Source organism: Opisthorchis viverrini (genome assembly GCF_000715545.1).
Source record: "Opisthorchis viverrini unplaced genomic scaffold opera_v5_20, whole genome shotgun sequence".
Classification (NCBI taxonomy): Eukaryota; Metazoa; Platyhelminthes; class Trematoda; order Opisthorchiida; family Opisthorchiidae; genus Opisthorchis; species Opisthorchis viverrini.
In genome coordinates, this window is record NW_008751676.1 from 1,006,745 (window position 1) to 1,023,347 (window position 16,603).

Sequence of the window (16,603 nt, forward strand, 5' to 3'; positions counted from 1 at the left end):
ACAATTGGTGGTTTATCACTGCATGTGCTTCCTATGAAGAGTCACGGCCCCGCACTCCCCATACCATAAGTCCACTCTATCTAATATCTTTGAAGGCATGTATCCTGGAGAACGGATTTCGATGATCTTGTTGATGAAATATGTGCTGAAATGTCGCATCGGTTTATAAGTAAATAACGACATTATTGGATTGTCATGCCAAGTCCCAGCAGTTTTTCTCCAAATATTTTCCGTCCTAACTCCGTAGAGTCTCACTCTGCTTTCACACCACTGGAAGCATATAGATCATTGTTTTTAGGCTCACTTTCATACAGAAATAAAAACTGGCTTGGTATTAAGTACGATTACTATAACTGTTTACGTCGAGGGATACTGAAGACTTGATTATTAATAAGCAGACAATTCACTTAAATTCATGAGAAGAAAGCATGTCATAAAGTCGAAATTTATGCCAAAACGTTTGTTACACAAAACACCTATATCCCTGGAAGGGTCACCTGACGAGAAAGAGAGAATGTGGTCTCCTCTGGGAGGATTTTACTGTTGAAGTGCTCTTCAGCGAACCAGCGAAACGTGGTTTCTTCTCTCCTGATGGTTAGAACCATATAAAAATGAAATAGATGAAGAGATATCAAATCTTTGCTGAAGGAGTTGTCAACCCCGAACATTTGAGTCGTTCCTGAATTCATCGCGGCATTTATAAAAGTGAGCAAGATTAGGGAGCACCGAGCCCAGTGCTATGCATCGAGTGACAAAGTATCTGAGTTTTCGTTCCCTACACGTGCTTACAAACCCGCCAGGTATCATTAGTGAGATTGAAGTCAATCAAGATTATATGTAAAATTGATCCATCTGACTATTGCATCAGCTGTGAGTACTGTNAGTATCTGATTTTTCGTCCCCTACACGTGCTTACAAACCCGCCAGGTATCATTAGTGAGATTGAAGTCAATCAAGATTATATGTAAAATTGATCCATCTGACTATTGCATCAGCTGTGAGTACTGTCCAATATGTATGTGCATATGCGTCTATATGTCTGTGTCTGTATGCGTGTAAACCAACTGAAGTGAAGTTCAGCTACGATGATTAGACTAGTGTGTGTTCGTGATCAAGAAAATCAAATCCCCTTTAGAGAATTCTCTACCTAGACAATCCATCTGAAACGGATTTGTTGTCTGGAGCGTTTGGTCACGATGGGGTGGACACGTTCATGGCGTTGAGACGGCCACTGGACTCTTGCAAAGCAACTGCAGGTGATCTTAGTTATCCTTCCGATGCGAACGTGACCGTAGTGTGAAGTTCTGGTTACCTTCTGGTAGTATTTTCCACGTGAAAGGTAGAAATGAATAAGGATCCTTCCCGTATCGTTTTGCTCATGAACTCACATTTCTCTGCTTCCGCACGCGAACCGCAACTGGTTTGGCTGGTTTGGTGTTCCAACTCAAATGTTAGAAGGAAAAAAGTGTCCCCTTCGCATAAGTAATTCCTCACAAACAACGAGGCATTGTCGATTAAGTGAATTAGTCTGTTTTCTAAATGCTAATGCTTTTCGGTCTTCACACTTTCAGTTTTTTTATGAGCAACGAGGCATGGGGTTTTCAGTTTACTTGTTAGTTGCACAGAATTTGCAAATCCTTGTGCTTCCGATACGTCACAGAGGACTGGTGCTCACACCCTGAAACAAAACACTCAGCAGACATGTACATACAAGTGGGTCTATTTAAAAAAATGCGTTCGATCTATAACAGCTGGTGCACAAGAAAGTAGAACTCCGATGGTAGATATGGAAATGAAAAGTCCCTGGTCAAATATCACAAACGAAGAGACACGCCTGGAGTGAACTCGAACCATCGACCTCCCGCTTAACGCGCGGGTATTCTACCAACTAAGGTACGGATGAAGTTTCTATCAAACTTGTACCCCACGCATGATTCACCGTGTCTCTCCTTAATAAATTAACGGTAGAAATCTGTCATTACCGTTGGAGGACCTTATTTGTGATGGACCAGATACCCGAAGAGATCTGGTGTAAGTTGTTAGAAAGTAAAAGTTGATATGATAAGTTTCGAAACGGGGAGAACTTGTACACCTAGAGATGGGCCAGCTTTCCCAAGCAATTGTTAGGTTTGAGTGCCCAATCACTGCCGAGATGTGGGGAACGTGTCCAAAATCTATATCTAGCATTTTAATCGCTTTATTCAGTTTACGAAATCATTGTTTATCTACATATGCCTCTTGGGAAAAGTTTTGTCTTGACTTAGGCTTAACTCATCTCTGTATCTGCTCCTCTGTTTTTCTCCATTCCTATTAGCCTACCTAAAGGCCGTCGCCTGTGTCATGCCTCGGCTAGTTCAAGCCGCCACAGGCTATTCTAACGCCGACGAAAGCCTAACTCTGAGACCGCCGTTTGCTTTGAGGACCTCCAGTACCAAAAACCCGATTGTCTGTCAAGCACTTCGTTTCCTAGCACACTTCATCCTCTTTCTGCGATCTGTCGAACCAGACATCCCCGTGAGTTTTTCTATACATTTGTGGACTACACAAATGGTAAATCCAAGTTGTGAATGGCATTGTGTTTTTCTTGTTCGGGACTCACCTATGCAATAACACACCGTTAGCTAAAACGACTATCATTATAGACAGTTTTCGAACCCACCGAGCGCAGTTCGAAGTGGACAATAAAATAACCTGAAACATAAAGTCCTCGCGTGAGCGAACAACTTTTAATATGATAGGATTGTTTTTTCTTCGAATTTCTTTGTGATACCGTTCAAGCCAACAACTATTACCTTGATGTGATAGGGGGAATTGTTGACTGCCAGCGACCGCTCAGGTAGGTCGGCGGAGAGTATGATGTTATATTATGTTCTCAATTGAATTATTCACACTGTTTATGATGTCTGCATAGTACGGTGTTCGTCTCGTCCCTGAGGTCCTTGAGGCGTGCATGGTTGGTGACTGCCAACTGCTTATCGCTCTTTCAGCAACGATTTACTTCGCTTAGAGGATGAAGCGTGACGGTTGACTGCAAAATCTTGCTACTGAAATAAAAGTCTTTACTAATGTTTGATTAACCAGTTGAGGTTCGCGCTCTTGGTCTAAAGAACCATGATTCGAACTCAGACGTGGATTTCCAAATGCTTTTGTCTGGATTTCTGTCACCTAACAATAGGTCGTCCCACATAATGGTCTATGCACCAAGAAGGGGTAACTTTGACAGCTTCGCGATTCTTCAGGTGGTATTCCTTTGATCGAAACGGTTCACCCATAAACATCAGAACAAAATTAGAACCAAATCTGTCACGCCAATGCTTTTCCACTACGAACAGGCCGTACCTTACCTTAGTATGAATGTTTGTTGCCTTCGTGACCCAGTGAACTATTGTGGAGGGTGTTCGTGCGAAACTCGCAGAGTTTCTCATACCAGGTTATTTAATGGTTAGCATTCTCACCGACGCAGTCTCCCAGTCCTTCAGGTTGGTGGTGAGAACATTTGTTTTGAGCTGTTCTCTGAAAAAGATAATGCGCTGGCATTTTCCGGTGATCACCGCAGTGTTGCCAGCATCTCGATCCGAAGGCTTTTCTAAAGGACCCTTATCGTCCTCTTGTCTAGGTGTGGGAGCCCCGGCAGTATCCATGCTCACGCGTAACCATGACACCTTCAGCCAGCAATAGTTGTGGCACATCGACCGTCACGTGGCTAACCTTACTTGCTCCCTACAGCAGGGCGTCAAAAAAAGGAGTTTAGCACTGCTGCCTTCTTCTTTCAACTACTTTTTCTTCTGCCTACCTCAGAGACAAGAATTCAAGATGCTGGCACAGTGATTGAACTAACAGTCTCATCATCGTCCATCCACTCCCGGCTGCATATTTCGGGCTATCCAGATGCCGCTGCGGTAGGATGTACAGGGATCGACGTCTTGCTAAGTCACCGGACTGAATAATTCTCGTCTGACTGGCTACCCATAGGTAGTCGCCCCTGTGCGGTTTGCCTGACAACATTCATGAAGGGATCTCACAGGTGGAAGTTAATTGTCGTCGTTTTCTTTTATGCACCAACCGACTGAATCTCTGATCCCATTCAAGGCAATTTGTATGAAACGCGACTGCCCTAATGCGGCGAGCTAAAGCCTCAGAAATCGTAGTTGTTGCCTGAGATCTGGGTGCACAGATTTAGCGCATCTGGAATTCAATAAGGTCGTAAACTTGGATCGGACAAGGTACGTACGGTCGATGAGGAACGGTTGCTTCAGTTGTGTGCTGACTGCCGGTATTTTTATGCAGTACTAACTTCCAGCCTCCAGCAGCCTGCCAGCGACGGACCCAATTTGATCACATCGCCATCAGTTACCGATGGTGTGAATCAATAACTAACTACCCCTCGTTCTAGAACACCTGTGGGAGTTCTGAACATGAGTTCCTGTAGAGGCGGTTGTCTATTCGTTTACCGGAACTTCTTACAGTGCGGATGAATCACTCAGCGACCGAGAAACTAGCAGACTAATTTATCAGAATCTCCCTCTGCTCCACTGTTGGATCTGAATTCGTGATGGAGCAAGTCGCCACAATACCAGGATGTTCGCCCGCGGCACGATGCTACCAAGCCCACTCAAACTCTGATTATCAGTTAGAATAGTGGTACTGCTTGAATCTCGGTGGAATGTCCCCACTGACATTGTGCACAATTCAGTCCGACAAATTATCCGACGCCCGTTCAAGCTTAGTCAGTTGGCTGGCCATGAAGCCTGGTGAACAGGGAAGGTTAAGGGAATGGACCGACCACCGCAAACCGCCTGGCAGCGAAACCATCAGGGATCAAAGTGGCCTGGCCATTCTGAATAACAAACGAATTCTAGGCCACCTAGCCGGTCGCTTTGAACAACGATTCTCGTAGCCACTTGTTGCCAATCAGTTGGATCCCAAAATTGAATCAGATCTGTGGGTGGTGAAACTGGAACTCCTTATGACCTCGGATGTTCATGACTTCACATGTCTTCTCAAGCGCCAGCGAGTTCCGGGTCCGCTGAGCTGGGCAATTTGATTGCAAACGTTTCATCACCAATCGAGGTGATGGTAGCTACGCACTACTACGCTCCACAATAACGCACTGATGATGTCACCTCGATTGGTGATGAAACGTTTGCAATCAAATTGCCCAGCTCAGCGAACAAGCCAACGACCACCATCTACGCTACCTGAGCTACCAACATTTTCCTCTATAGTTCCGGGTCCGGATGACCTACTACGCGTTTTGTTCAACGGTAGCAGTGAAGTTCTCAGTTGGCGCTTACGTGATTTGTTTGCCTATGTCTGGAGAAAGCGGACTTCCAGAAAACTACAGAGAATCGTTTATATTGTCCGTTATCAAATCAGAGGACCGTGCTGAGTGCGGTAGTCTTATGGGGATCAGCTTGACCCAGTCGTAACAAGACTCCTGACGTCACTTGTCTTTCGTTGTCTTATGGTGGAACGTGGAGCACTGACTCAAGAGCAACAAACGGGATTCCGGCTTGCTACGGGTTAGATCTATCGAATCTTCACACTGTCAGGTGTTAGAACAACGCCGCACGTTTAACCGACTCACAATTTTAGTATTCCGTGATTTTCAAGGTCTATTTGACTGTCGATGATGATGGTACATCATTTCTGACAACAGTCAATTTTGGCCGCAGGAACTAGAGTTATTACGTTCCACGTATCATTTGGCAGAGAATTCGAAAACACATCGGAAAAGACTTACTGGTATATAGCTGTACTTTGTATTGGGCCACACCCAAACTACTCTACCCAAAGTGATTTTTGGTTAGTTTGACGGTTTTTTCTGAAAAGCGCGCCCGGGACAACATCCAAAAGTATTGACACTTTGGAAAACCCCTTATCTCTGGGCTGAGTGCAATCGATCGACCGCTGCTTCGCGTGCGTTTACAATCCATGTTTTGGGCTTGATCGCGGAAGGAAAACCTGCCTATTGGTTTTCATGAGGGAAACTACTCTCAAGGTTGCTGAAAACTCTTCGACAGCCCACGACCTGTTCGCCCTTCTTGGAGCTAATCATCTATTGGTTGGTTGCGGAAAAACTTGACCAATGGGTGGTTATGGCTGGGTTCCTTTTACTCCGCTCTCATCATGGCTTGTCCTTGCAAATATTGTCTTAGAACTCGGCATTTCCTTGCCGAGTTATTCAATTATTTGCCACTTTCAAGCTCGGTTGCCGGCTGGTCCTAGAGGTGACCAACAATGGTTGTATCATTTTGCACAACCTTGAAATTCCCCGGTCACCCATTCTGCAAACTTGACACACTATGTGAGATTCTCAAGTTAACTGAACTCTGGGCTGAAAAATTTGAACGGGTTTTTACGGGTGTTTCAGAATGGGAAGACGCATTATTTCCGACCCGAGTTTTGGGGATACAGTTTGCGGTCGTAAGTGCCCCCACCTTCGTTCTGGTGTCTCAAAGCGCTTCTCACATGGGATCATAAGTGACTTTGATAAAACAACATTTCATGTTTGCGAAATACACACATCTGCATACCAATTTCTCGTTCATGATTTTTTAAGCAAATGAATGTGCTGCATCATGTTTCAATTGGTACGATGTTTGAGATGTCGCGATACATGCAAAGACGTAATACATTACTACAACCTTATGAGTAGTGTATTACGCTTAAGCATTTCGTATTGTAAAGGAAAAATATGGATTTGTGGAGCGTATGCCTATTGTTGGGAAGCATCTGTGATGTCTCTTTTATTACCGGATATGCTTTTAAAGTTACGGAAAACCCCTTATATCAGATTTCGTTGCGACCGCTCGTCCGTTTTCCTATATTCTTCCTGAGACACTATCACCAAACTTTCTGAGTTCAGTGTAGCGTTTGCTTCATGTACTCCTCTATTTCTCTTCAGGACGAACCATGTGCCCAGATAATCAAGGCGTATCTGTCCATTCTGATGACTGACCACCGTATTGAGTTGATTGCCAACTACACAGCAACTTTACCCACCAGTGCCGTACGGTTAGAATGGTACTCTTCGTATTTATCAGGTAGGTGATCTGCATATTGTAGCTCGTAGAGTTTCGCCGCATATTATACTTGTTTACTTGTATTTTGGTGTGTATATGAGTCATTGGGTTCGAGTGTTCATGTTTTGTCCATATTATGGGACATCTCACACATCGGGTCGTTTCCATGATCCTCTGGATTCAACTGAAACTTGAGGGAATCTCAGGCTTCTAAAAGGGTTGCCCTATATATAATTAGTAGATTATTAATTTCCTCCATAATAGGGACTACTTTCATCTTCCGATGCCCTGCCAATCTCGAATAATCCGCACTACTCAGAAATCGTTTATTTATTTCATCAAGTCCATATGTCTTTTATTACGCTGTGACGTATACAGCGACCGTTAAGTCTACTCGAGAGGTCGTATTGAAGAAATCATATTTGCACGCAAGTTGCCTTGGGCTCTCCTAATTCCAATCACGTGACTACTATGATTCACTGTTCCGGTTTCGTCACAGCGTTCATTGGTCAGGAAAAAGGTACCAGATCTTCAAGGTTGTTATATGTTTAGGAGTGTGCCGACAACTGCTGATGACACGGCCTTACGGTGCACTTTTTCCCCCAACATGATAATAAGCTGATGAATTTTTTCTCAAGGCAAAGTCGCGTTTTCCATGTAGTAGCCCGTTTAGTGGATGACTTTGCCAAGTGAAACGATCCAACAAATGAATAGAAAGTGGTCCGGCCGCGGTTGATTGATGCCCTTTAATTTGTCGGCAGTATCCCGTTGTGTCCATTCTAATTGAGCTGCACTCTGCCATACGTCACATGATGTTACTGTTCTCAAAGTTGTGAGGATATTTTATGGGTGTTTCGACTAGGTATCCACGGAACTTCTTGACGGTTTTGACCTAGGTTATACCTCACGTTAAAGCAGTGTTTTTAACGCGACTAACTAGGATCGTTCACCTGAACCGATTTCACCTTAACTAAAACATTTACCTATATCTTACCATAGTCAAGCGTCGCCGGCTTCCCTTATTTTTATTTTTCTCTTTAAAGATGTGGCCGATGAGACGTTCCTATCCTTTCCAGTCTTATCAGATTCATTTGTCCTAAAAAGGCATCATTCCGTTGCTTTTTCCTAGGTTTAATTCGTTTGGATTAATTGGGCACCTTAATGGCTTGTTTCTGTTCGTTGTAAGTTCGGGCGTCTCTGGTGAGGACAATTTGGATTTGATAGCAGGTCTTCATCACAGTAGCCGATAAAACTGACCACCCATAAGTTCAGTTTGTGGCTCTGCTACGAAAGAAAAAGGTGACTCAGTTATTGGTGTTCATTACTTTGAGTTGTCTGAGCAATTTGAATGAAAACTGGCAAATAAGTGATTGCTTCATACATCTGGTTCAGGTTTCAGGTCCGACCCATGGCCAGCTCACTACTTCACCTCAGTTGATGACAAAATCTTTGCAGCGAAATTGCTCAGCTCACTGAATTTATAAATCCGTCATAATATCCTCTCCGCTTACTGTGCAAGTTCCCAATTAGTTCGGAGCACCTGCACAACTGGTTCGATTCACTGGTGCATAACGGTCTCCTTCCAACCTATATGAAATGGCCGCTTAAATTTATGACCAATTAGTTTTCCTCTGTTCATCTGGAAATCCGGTCGGCTACACCGCACATCATCATTGTGATTGTTAAACGCTCCTGAATCACTTATTTGCTCCTTTTAGGTATCATCGATTCTACCGAACGTGAGCGTTGCCTTAAGTTGGCCGCGCAGGCCGGCTTTGATGTGCAGTGTTTAACTCGAGCCGTGGTACGATTGCTACGGGAACAGCATATGTTGGTTCCTTATGACGATACAACTCCACCTAATGATCAAAAGACGGCAGATGATCGGTTGATTACAATAGAAAAGATGGGTATTGCTGCGCTTCTGCAAGAAGACCAGGTGGAAAACTTGTCAGAAGTAAATCGCATGCGGCTATCATCTCTCGACTGGTTATTCTACGATCCAAGACAGCGTGGAGAGGCCTTAATCTTGGTTAACAGCTTTCTGAGAACTTTTATCGCAATGAATTCACTGAAGGCTGCTCAAAAGGTACTTTCCCTTCCAGTTTTAACCCGAACACACAACCCACCATATTGGCTGTTCGATCCTTTTGTAGGCATTCAGCAAGCATTGGTTTATGGTTCCCAGTGGTTGTACTTTGTCATTCGTACTCGTAAGCAACTTACTTCCTGGATTTGTGTTATTTAGGTCGCCTGAATCGGATTGCTCAAGCTGTTGTCAATGTGGTCTGGGCAAAGGGCACACAAAGGATGATGTGTCCTCAACTTTCAGGCCAGGATTGGTCATTCAGCACCTTCAACCCTTTACGACCGTTCTGACGTTTGAGCTGGCGAAACCTAAACTAAGCACGGTGCATGCAGCATGATTCTACTCCAAGCTTCACGACTGGTGCTATCCAGATCAAAGTTGTCTCTTATTATATGACTTTGCCTTCTTTCGAATGGTTGAGCAACATGCACCGAAAGGCTGTGAATAATAAATGCAGGGACGCTTCGGATTCATTTGGGTATTAATGAAGGAGAAATAAGCTTTCCAAATCTGACAAAATGAAGGTACCAGAAAATTTGGTGGGCCAGGTTGACGCGAACAGGCTACAAACACAAAGCATGTATTTTTCTTCCAGTTTGCTATCGACAATTGTGCGTAAAACATTTGAAACATTAACCAGCAGTCAAGTTTGAGTACCAGCCGCTTCCACTTGCCAAACCACTCTTTTATCTACCTTGTTGCTCGTGTACTTCCAATTTTTCTTGTCGTGCTTCCATTTATCTGGAAGAGACTCTGATAGTGAATGGGAGCGGGGGGTATGTAGCTGTTCTGTGGAGAAAAGCCAAGGGAATCCTGCTCGAGATGGTGAATGAGGAGGAACGCTATTGTGACTCCTGAGGAGATTAACTACTTTCGGAGAACGAATTACACTGTATTCGGGGTAGCATCTTTCCTGAGTGGACGTCCTGTTGGGTTTGCATTCAGTTGCTCTTGTGTTGCACGCTCGGTGTTTTTTAGTTCGCCCATTATGAATCCGTAGGTCTCACCTTCAGAAATTCTCAGTCTTTATTATCCTGATGTGCATTTGTTTAATTGTTGTTTTCCGGATTCTCTATACATTGATTGTTGTTGCCCAGTGGAGTCCATGCATAACTTGATCTGTTCCGCGAACGTCTTCTGTGCTAATGTTTTCCTCAAGACAGCTTGTCAGGCTGACGGGTTGTTACTCGTTATCACAATAGTTAACTTCCATGAGACTTCGTAGGTTGAGTGCTAGAGATGTTAGCATCGAAGTAGTGCACACCGAAAGATTTGGTTGGTTCTGCGTTGCCTATCCCGTGCTTATAATTGTTTCATTTGGTCTTTCAAACCAGTCGAACTGATTTCTTCCCCCCATCTCGGTCTTCTTTGTTAGGTTCTCCTGAAATTGCCTTCTGGCACCCTCGAACGGGCGAAGATAATCTGTGAAGATTGTGGCTCCCCCTCTTGGCTAGTTAATACGATTCGCGAGCACGAGTGTTTGCTTTTGTACTTGGAGAGCCAGGTGAGCGTCTGTTATACTTGCACTCATTTGCGCGCTTGGACTCTGTCCACCTGCGAATGTTGTTGAGTAACAAATCTCATACTGTGAGTCACTCGTGGGAACTTGTGCACACCGCTTCACAAACTGTTTATAAGATTTCCGTTTAACCCGCTTTTTTGACTTCGTAATTTTCCAGCGTCCGATGCGTAAGCTGTGAGTAGTACTGGGTGTCTTTTCAACCAGAACCGTAAACGTCCTTAACTCAGTCTAGTCAGTAGTATCCCCTCAAATTGTGATGTTTCTCTTGAGTGTATGTTTAAGGTCGGTGGTAGTGTCGAACACGGAGCGGTTGTAGCTGTCCGAATAAAATTTGTTAAGTTGGGTTTTGTGAAGCTGTCTGAATATTGAGTATCATCGGCTATCTTACTAAGAATAGGATTGTCATCGCAATCGTCAGCAACATCCGTGCCAAAACAATGGAGCTCATGTGATGTAGAATTATCTGTTTGGATGAAATTTGTAGATAACGAAGAGTTCATTGAAGTTTCATCCTGTGAGAGAAACCAGCTGCGCTGAAAAGCCAAGAGGCGCTGTTCTACTATTTTTTTTTGTTGGGAATTATCACATCCACCACTCAGGAGCTCCGAACCCGCGATAAGGGCCTGGTGTGATCGGATCATGTGTTTCATGAGTATTGTTCGACACCTACGCGCATAGTGCTCTAGTGATGCCCAACTTCACTTACTACTCAGTTTCCAAGGCAGGCCTGGCTGTCCCGCTCTCAATTAACCAAGAGGCTCCACTTTCATTGCCGTTGCACTACTGCTGAAAAATACGTCCCAAAGGTGCAAATCAGTCTTCGTTTCCAGCTCTTCTGTGGGTTTATCGTCCGACACACGAACACGGTCGACGCAGGCACTTAATCTAGGATAAGGCATGCACAAACATACTTTAGACGAGGTCAATAGTGGGATATCTGGAGCAGATATGTTATACAGTACAGTGCGCCTCCCGTAGACAACACCCACATGATTAATCAAATGGCTCAACCCTCAAGGGAATTTATACTCTTGACAGTGAGTGGGTCCAGCTTCATTACTCAGTTCTTTCCGCACGTAATCAGTATTGTTGTGGTTTTTAACGGATTTAGTCAAAACGAGTTGGATGCAAACATCCACACCCAATGTAATGCGTCAGCTACTTATCGGGGAGAACAGTGCGGCACCTTCAAAATGCTTTGACACAGTTGCGGTCTTATTGTCCCCAGTATACACTGAACCTATGTCTATTCTGCTTTCTAATGTTAAGACGTAACTTTTGCTTCTTAAAAACAATTTGATCTCTTTTGTCATTCACCCGATAGGAAGCATTCGCTGGCTGGTTCAAGCAAGCACATGAAAACCGTCCTCCTCCACCTACTGGTCCTGCTGCACCACGAAGTTTGACGGAGCGAGTCCAAGCGGAAGAATCGAAACGAGCCTATGAAGATCGTCTGGAGCGATGGAGACATGAACTGCAGCTAGACACAGAGGTACGTCTTACTACATACTCTGAGTGGACAGTGAGTAGTGGGTCACTGGTATGCACCAACATCAAACACGTGCAATGCGGGATCATGATTCTTTGCAAACTCTTGCGATCGCTTAACACACTTTTTTCCACGACGATTTATTTTGAAAAATTTGAAAAAAGTTCACGTAAACAGGTAACATTTCATCTCGATAAACGTTAGTAAATTCGAACTGACCAGTATGTTTAACTTTGATAAGCCACAGAAGAATGATCTGTGTATGGTGTGGTTGCCCAGGCGTGTTATTCATCCGAAGCATTGGGATTGCACATTTTCTGCGCGCCTGAGAATTACCGCACGTCACGCAGTGAAATTTCTGGGGTGTGGATAACGACATTACCATCGTACATATCTCACAAATTCATGACTAACCGTCGTGTTGCTTTTCCGAATGAATCAAACCGGTTGCCCATCGCTAGGATAACCTGGGCTCCAAACGCTTAGTTTTCTTCAGCCGATAATACCAACATTTTGATGGCTTCACGACTACTGCTTGCTGCGCGCCGGTATTCTTCAGTTGCTAGGCTTGGTATCCGAACAGCCCCACTCACTGCTACTCGCAAAAGGCTTGGAATATCAGCACAGTTTGTAATTACAGTCGAGGAAACGGATACCAGCCCATAATGAGGTCGGGGCATGTCTACCCACAATCTACTGACCTCTTCAGTTCGGTTCACTTTTCCAGCTCAGAAACTGTGCACCCAAGTGCAGTGGTTCCTCTTCAACTACACTAGCGCCTATAACTTGCACCTCGACGGGGATCCACTTTTTAAGTAGGACTGGAAGACTGACACCAGTTCAGTCACTACACGCTTCAGTTTACCTCCCTTTGATTACAATAGGCCTGTATTCGGTGGCAGCTGGAATTTTCGCGTTGTTCTGAATCGAACCACCGGATTTTTTGTTATAACGTACACAAACCCAATATGGTGGGTTCATCTTTGTCAGTCCTCGTTTATGTTTATATTCAGCTGAGCAGTGTAGTATCGAGTTTCTGATTAGCATTGTTGAATTAGAGTTACTGAATTACTGTTCTACTGTTACTCAAGACCATGTTCAACTAACTTTCCAGGTAGCTGCCGAAAAATTGCTCGCTCTCCTCACTTATCCAGCACCCGGCTGGCTGGTTGATTTACCAAGCAAATCTGAGGATGATGTGCCGGTCATTAGAGAAGACAATATCACGAACAGTCTGCACCGGGACGGAAAAGAGATTGAACAACCAAACGAAGCTGGAGATGCCAGATCACCGTCTGACTATTGGTCAGCACAATCTCCTTGCCAAATCATGGAGGGTCTAAGCGGAAGCCCCGAATCCAGGCGTATGCAGATGAATGTTCTCCGCGAATGTCGCCTCCCAGATAGCATGTTTCTGTTAGTTCAACTGTACCAAACAGTTGGAATGCATCAGAAATGTGTGGAGCTGTCTAACCTAATCGCGTCGGAGAAGTACGGGCTGTACAAGGTTCGTGCTGTTTCATGGTCCATAATCCATCGTTATAATGGCGTTATCTTTCTATCTCCAAGAATCCACACATAATTCAATATTCCAGTTTTAAGGCTGGATTTTCATCTGAGTTACTCGACTCCACTGAAATCCTGTTTTCATCCTCGCACACTATCTTCTTAGGTATACTGTTGACAATAGTATTGATGTACCATACTCTAGCTACTTCGGTTTATTATGAGAAGAAGTCAACTTACCAAGTGTTAGTGACGTTAGGTAACGTTCCCAACACTGCTCAGATTAAGCGTTGCTTTTGCTTTCAGAACACAGAAAGGTGTTGACTTTTGGTTCTACAGTGATCACTGATCGTCATCTGTTTGCCGTTTATGCCAGTTTTCCTTCATCGCGTAAAGTCCGAGTTGATTTATCGAAGCCCGATTTTTATATGTTAGTCCACAACGTTTTGGTAGTTCTGCAACATTGGTCTAGTGACTGCTTCTTCACTGAATCCCTGCTGCTGCTTTTCAATGAAGTCAGTATCCACGAATCCGCATGGTGGCTCATGCAGTTTTCTGTGTAGCACAGCATACAACTATTCCCTTATCTGCATATTCTTTGGTGCAAACGTAGTGCGTACCTACTGTGATTCTGCTTGACTATTTGAGCCCACCAAAAGTAATATTCCCGATGGTTTAGTTGCACTATGCTTTTGTGACAGGCCCAGAGCTTCGTGAACAGCTCCAAGGAAACTTGTTTTCAGTGGAAATCTGGGACTAGGAGAAGTCCATCTATCAGTTTCTGAGCATATACCATATGAGTTGTGGCTTTTCTAATCTCTTGTTTGTGTGCAGTTGAGTTAGTTCCCATATCCTATCTGACCACTTGGGCGAACCCTGTAGTATGTGAATTTCCGTGCAGTAGTACATAGATACCGTTACTCTGTGCTCAGATATCTACCAAGTTTACTCATGATTTATGAACCATGTCTGTACTCACGCGTATTGTTAATTCCACACTTCACTTCATATGACGATTTTCAATCACTTTTCAGACTGCACTTTTTCTGTGAAGGAATAAGTTTACGGTTCGAAGTCATCCATATTCTGCCATACACTAGGTTTTCTTTTCTATTTTGCTAGTTATCTGAAATTAATAGTCAACTCATAGTACTTTTACTCAGTTGCCTTCACCAGATCCCTATAAAAATGGTCTTGGAGTGTAATTCTCACTACCAGTGATCCCACCAGCGGTAGAAGTAGTATTAGGAATACTCATAAGGTTGCTGAAAATTCTTCGACAGCCTACGACGCGTTTCGCCCTTTTTGCGGCTCATCGGGTAGGCACAGTCTCCGAGTTTCCGTCAACTTTATGTTCTACTGGAAACATCACAAACGAGAGATTCAGCTGGGTTCCAGGTGAGTCTCTCGCAAAACCAAATTGGTTTGCAAATGGGTACATTTTGCTAGAAGTAGAAATGTTCTGCTAAGCTGGCATGACATCTCGCTACACACAAGGTTACCTCGACAGCCCACGATCAGTCTTGCCCTTTGTGGGACGTGCCAGATAGGCATAGTCCTCTGGTTTCTCAGCTACGAGATTGTGCGTCCATCCAGATGCAAACTATGCTGGTGTTAACTATGGTCTAAGCTGAATCTCTCATCAGTGATATTCTTCAACCGAATATGCTCCACTAAGGCCCCTGTATGATTGCTTTGGCACAATATTAGACTTATCGCTGTATATCTTCTTTACATGACTCACTGTCCATAAGCTTCCCTTCTGCTTTTTACTTTAGCTATTCTCCGATGTGCGACTTCGCATGTTTCTAGGTCACGTGAATGACTCCATAGAACACCTGGTGGCCAGTACCGGCGATCCAGCGGGTTATTCTCTTGAATTGGCCGGAACAACTGGTAGGCAGGCTTCCAAAAGTAGAATTTTCGATCTCTCCCACGTGAACCCGGTTGACCTCAGTTGATTTGTTCTGAAGCGATTTGGGATGGATGTGTACCGTGCAAGTCCATCCACATTACACGCGCATTTCCTGTATGATGTGAATCTTTCTTTTATTTTTGTATCCTGTTAAAAAATACAGGCGTTGTTTCAAGACTCCATTGTTCTGTCTCATTCCAATTAATTTGGCTTGACGTAACCCGTGAACTGTCGTCATTTTTAGGGTACACTGGAAGAGCTAACTACTTTGGGATGGTAAGTTGCTGGACATACGTGCTGTACCCTCTGTCGTGATGTTCCATCGCATCGTATTGGGTAGGACTCGCGTAAAAGAATGATGTTTGAAAATCGGTGTTCGGAACTAACTCAAAGTTTTATCTACTAGGCCCTCTTATTGCAAGGATTCCTGTTCGCCATCATGCTCCTCTTACTGTCACTAGTTATCTGTGTGCCTGCCCCAATGAGTACGGTATACGGGAAGACAAATAACCGAAAGAAAATGGTCTTTTATATTTTCCTAAGTTAAGTATCTAACGCGTATACACCCATAGAGTATGTTGTATTACTCCCCATATTCCTTTTCCTCTCTCAGGTCCATTTCTCAGAAAAGTTTTTCGGAGCAGCTCAAAAAGGTTGACAATGGCAATCGCCAGGAACTTCTCACTTTGCTACTGGATGTAAGCAAGTTCAGTTGCTATCACTGTGGAACAGTTAGTCCGGTTTCCGCTCTTAATGTGGTAGTAGTCAATGCGAAGTGATTCTGTCACTGCTTCATCATTTCTCACTGTTGTTCACAGTAAACTTAGAATCGCGTTAATTGTGACTACCGATCTGAACCGAGATGGCCCAAATGGTTGGAGCGTGAATTTACTGACCGGAAGGTCCATGGTTCGAACCCGACCCCTATCTCTCGACTTCCTTTGTCTAGGCTTGGGCAACCTTGAAGTATCCCAGCCCTCATGCAACCTTCGGGGGGCATGGCAGTTAGGCATCCAAAGGGTGTTATAGCTGGACGATATATAGATATATATTATAT

The 16,603-nt window shown here is 44.1% G+C and overlaps 2 protein-coding genes across 2 annotated transcripts in view; one reads left to right on the forward strand and one right to left on the reverse strand.

Moving 5' to 3' along the window:
- T265_01809 (hypothetical protein) overlaps positions 1-16,603 on the forward strand; it is a gene marked incomplete at both ends in the record, with an annotated part of 41,493 nt that overhangs the window by 13,579 nt on the left and 11,311 nt on the right. The window contains 9 exons of the mRNA XM_009165919.1: positions 2,315-2,514; positions 6,908-7,046; positions 8,744-9,114; positions 10,490-10,618; positions 11,961-12,128; positions 13,240-13,632; positions 15,410-15,568; positions 15,791-15,822; positions 16,160-16,244. Of these exons, the coding sequence (XP_009164183.1) occupies positions 2,315-2,514; positions 6,908-7,046; positions 8,744-9,114; positions 10,490-10,618; positions 11,961-12,128; positions 13,240-13,632; positions 15,410-15,568; positions 15,791-15,822; positions 16,160-16,244 (1,676 nt within the window). The remainder of the gene's footprint in view (positions 1-2,314; positions 2,515-6,907; positions 7,047-8,743; positions 9,115-10,489; positions 10,619-11,960; positions 12,129-13,239; positions 13,633-15,409; positions 15,569-15,790; positions 15,823-16,159; positions 16,245-16,603) is intronic.
- The window catches only part of T265_01807 (hypothetical protein), a gene marked incomplete at both ends in the record, with an annotated part of 9,613 nt that continues 4,392 nt past the window's right edge, over positions 11,383-16,603 (reverse strand). Inside the window, one exon of the mRNA XM_009165917.1 lies at positions 11,383-11,521. Within this exon, the coding sequence (XP_009164181.1) occupies positions 11,383-11,521 (139 nt within the window). The remainder of the gene's footprint in view (positions 11,522-16,603) is intronic.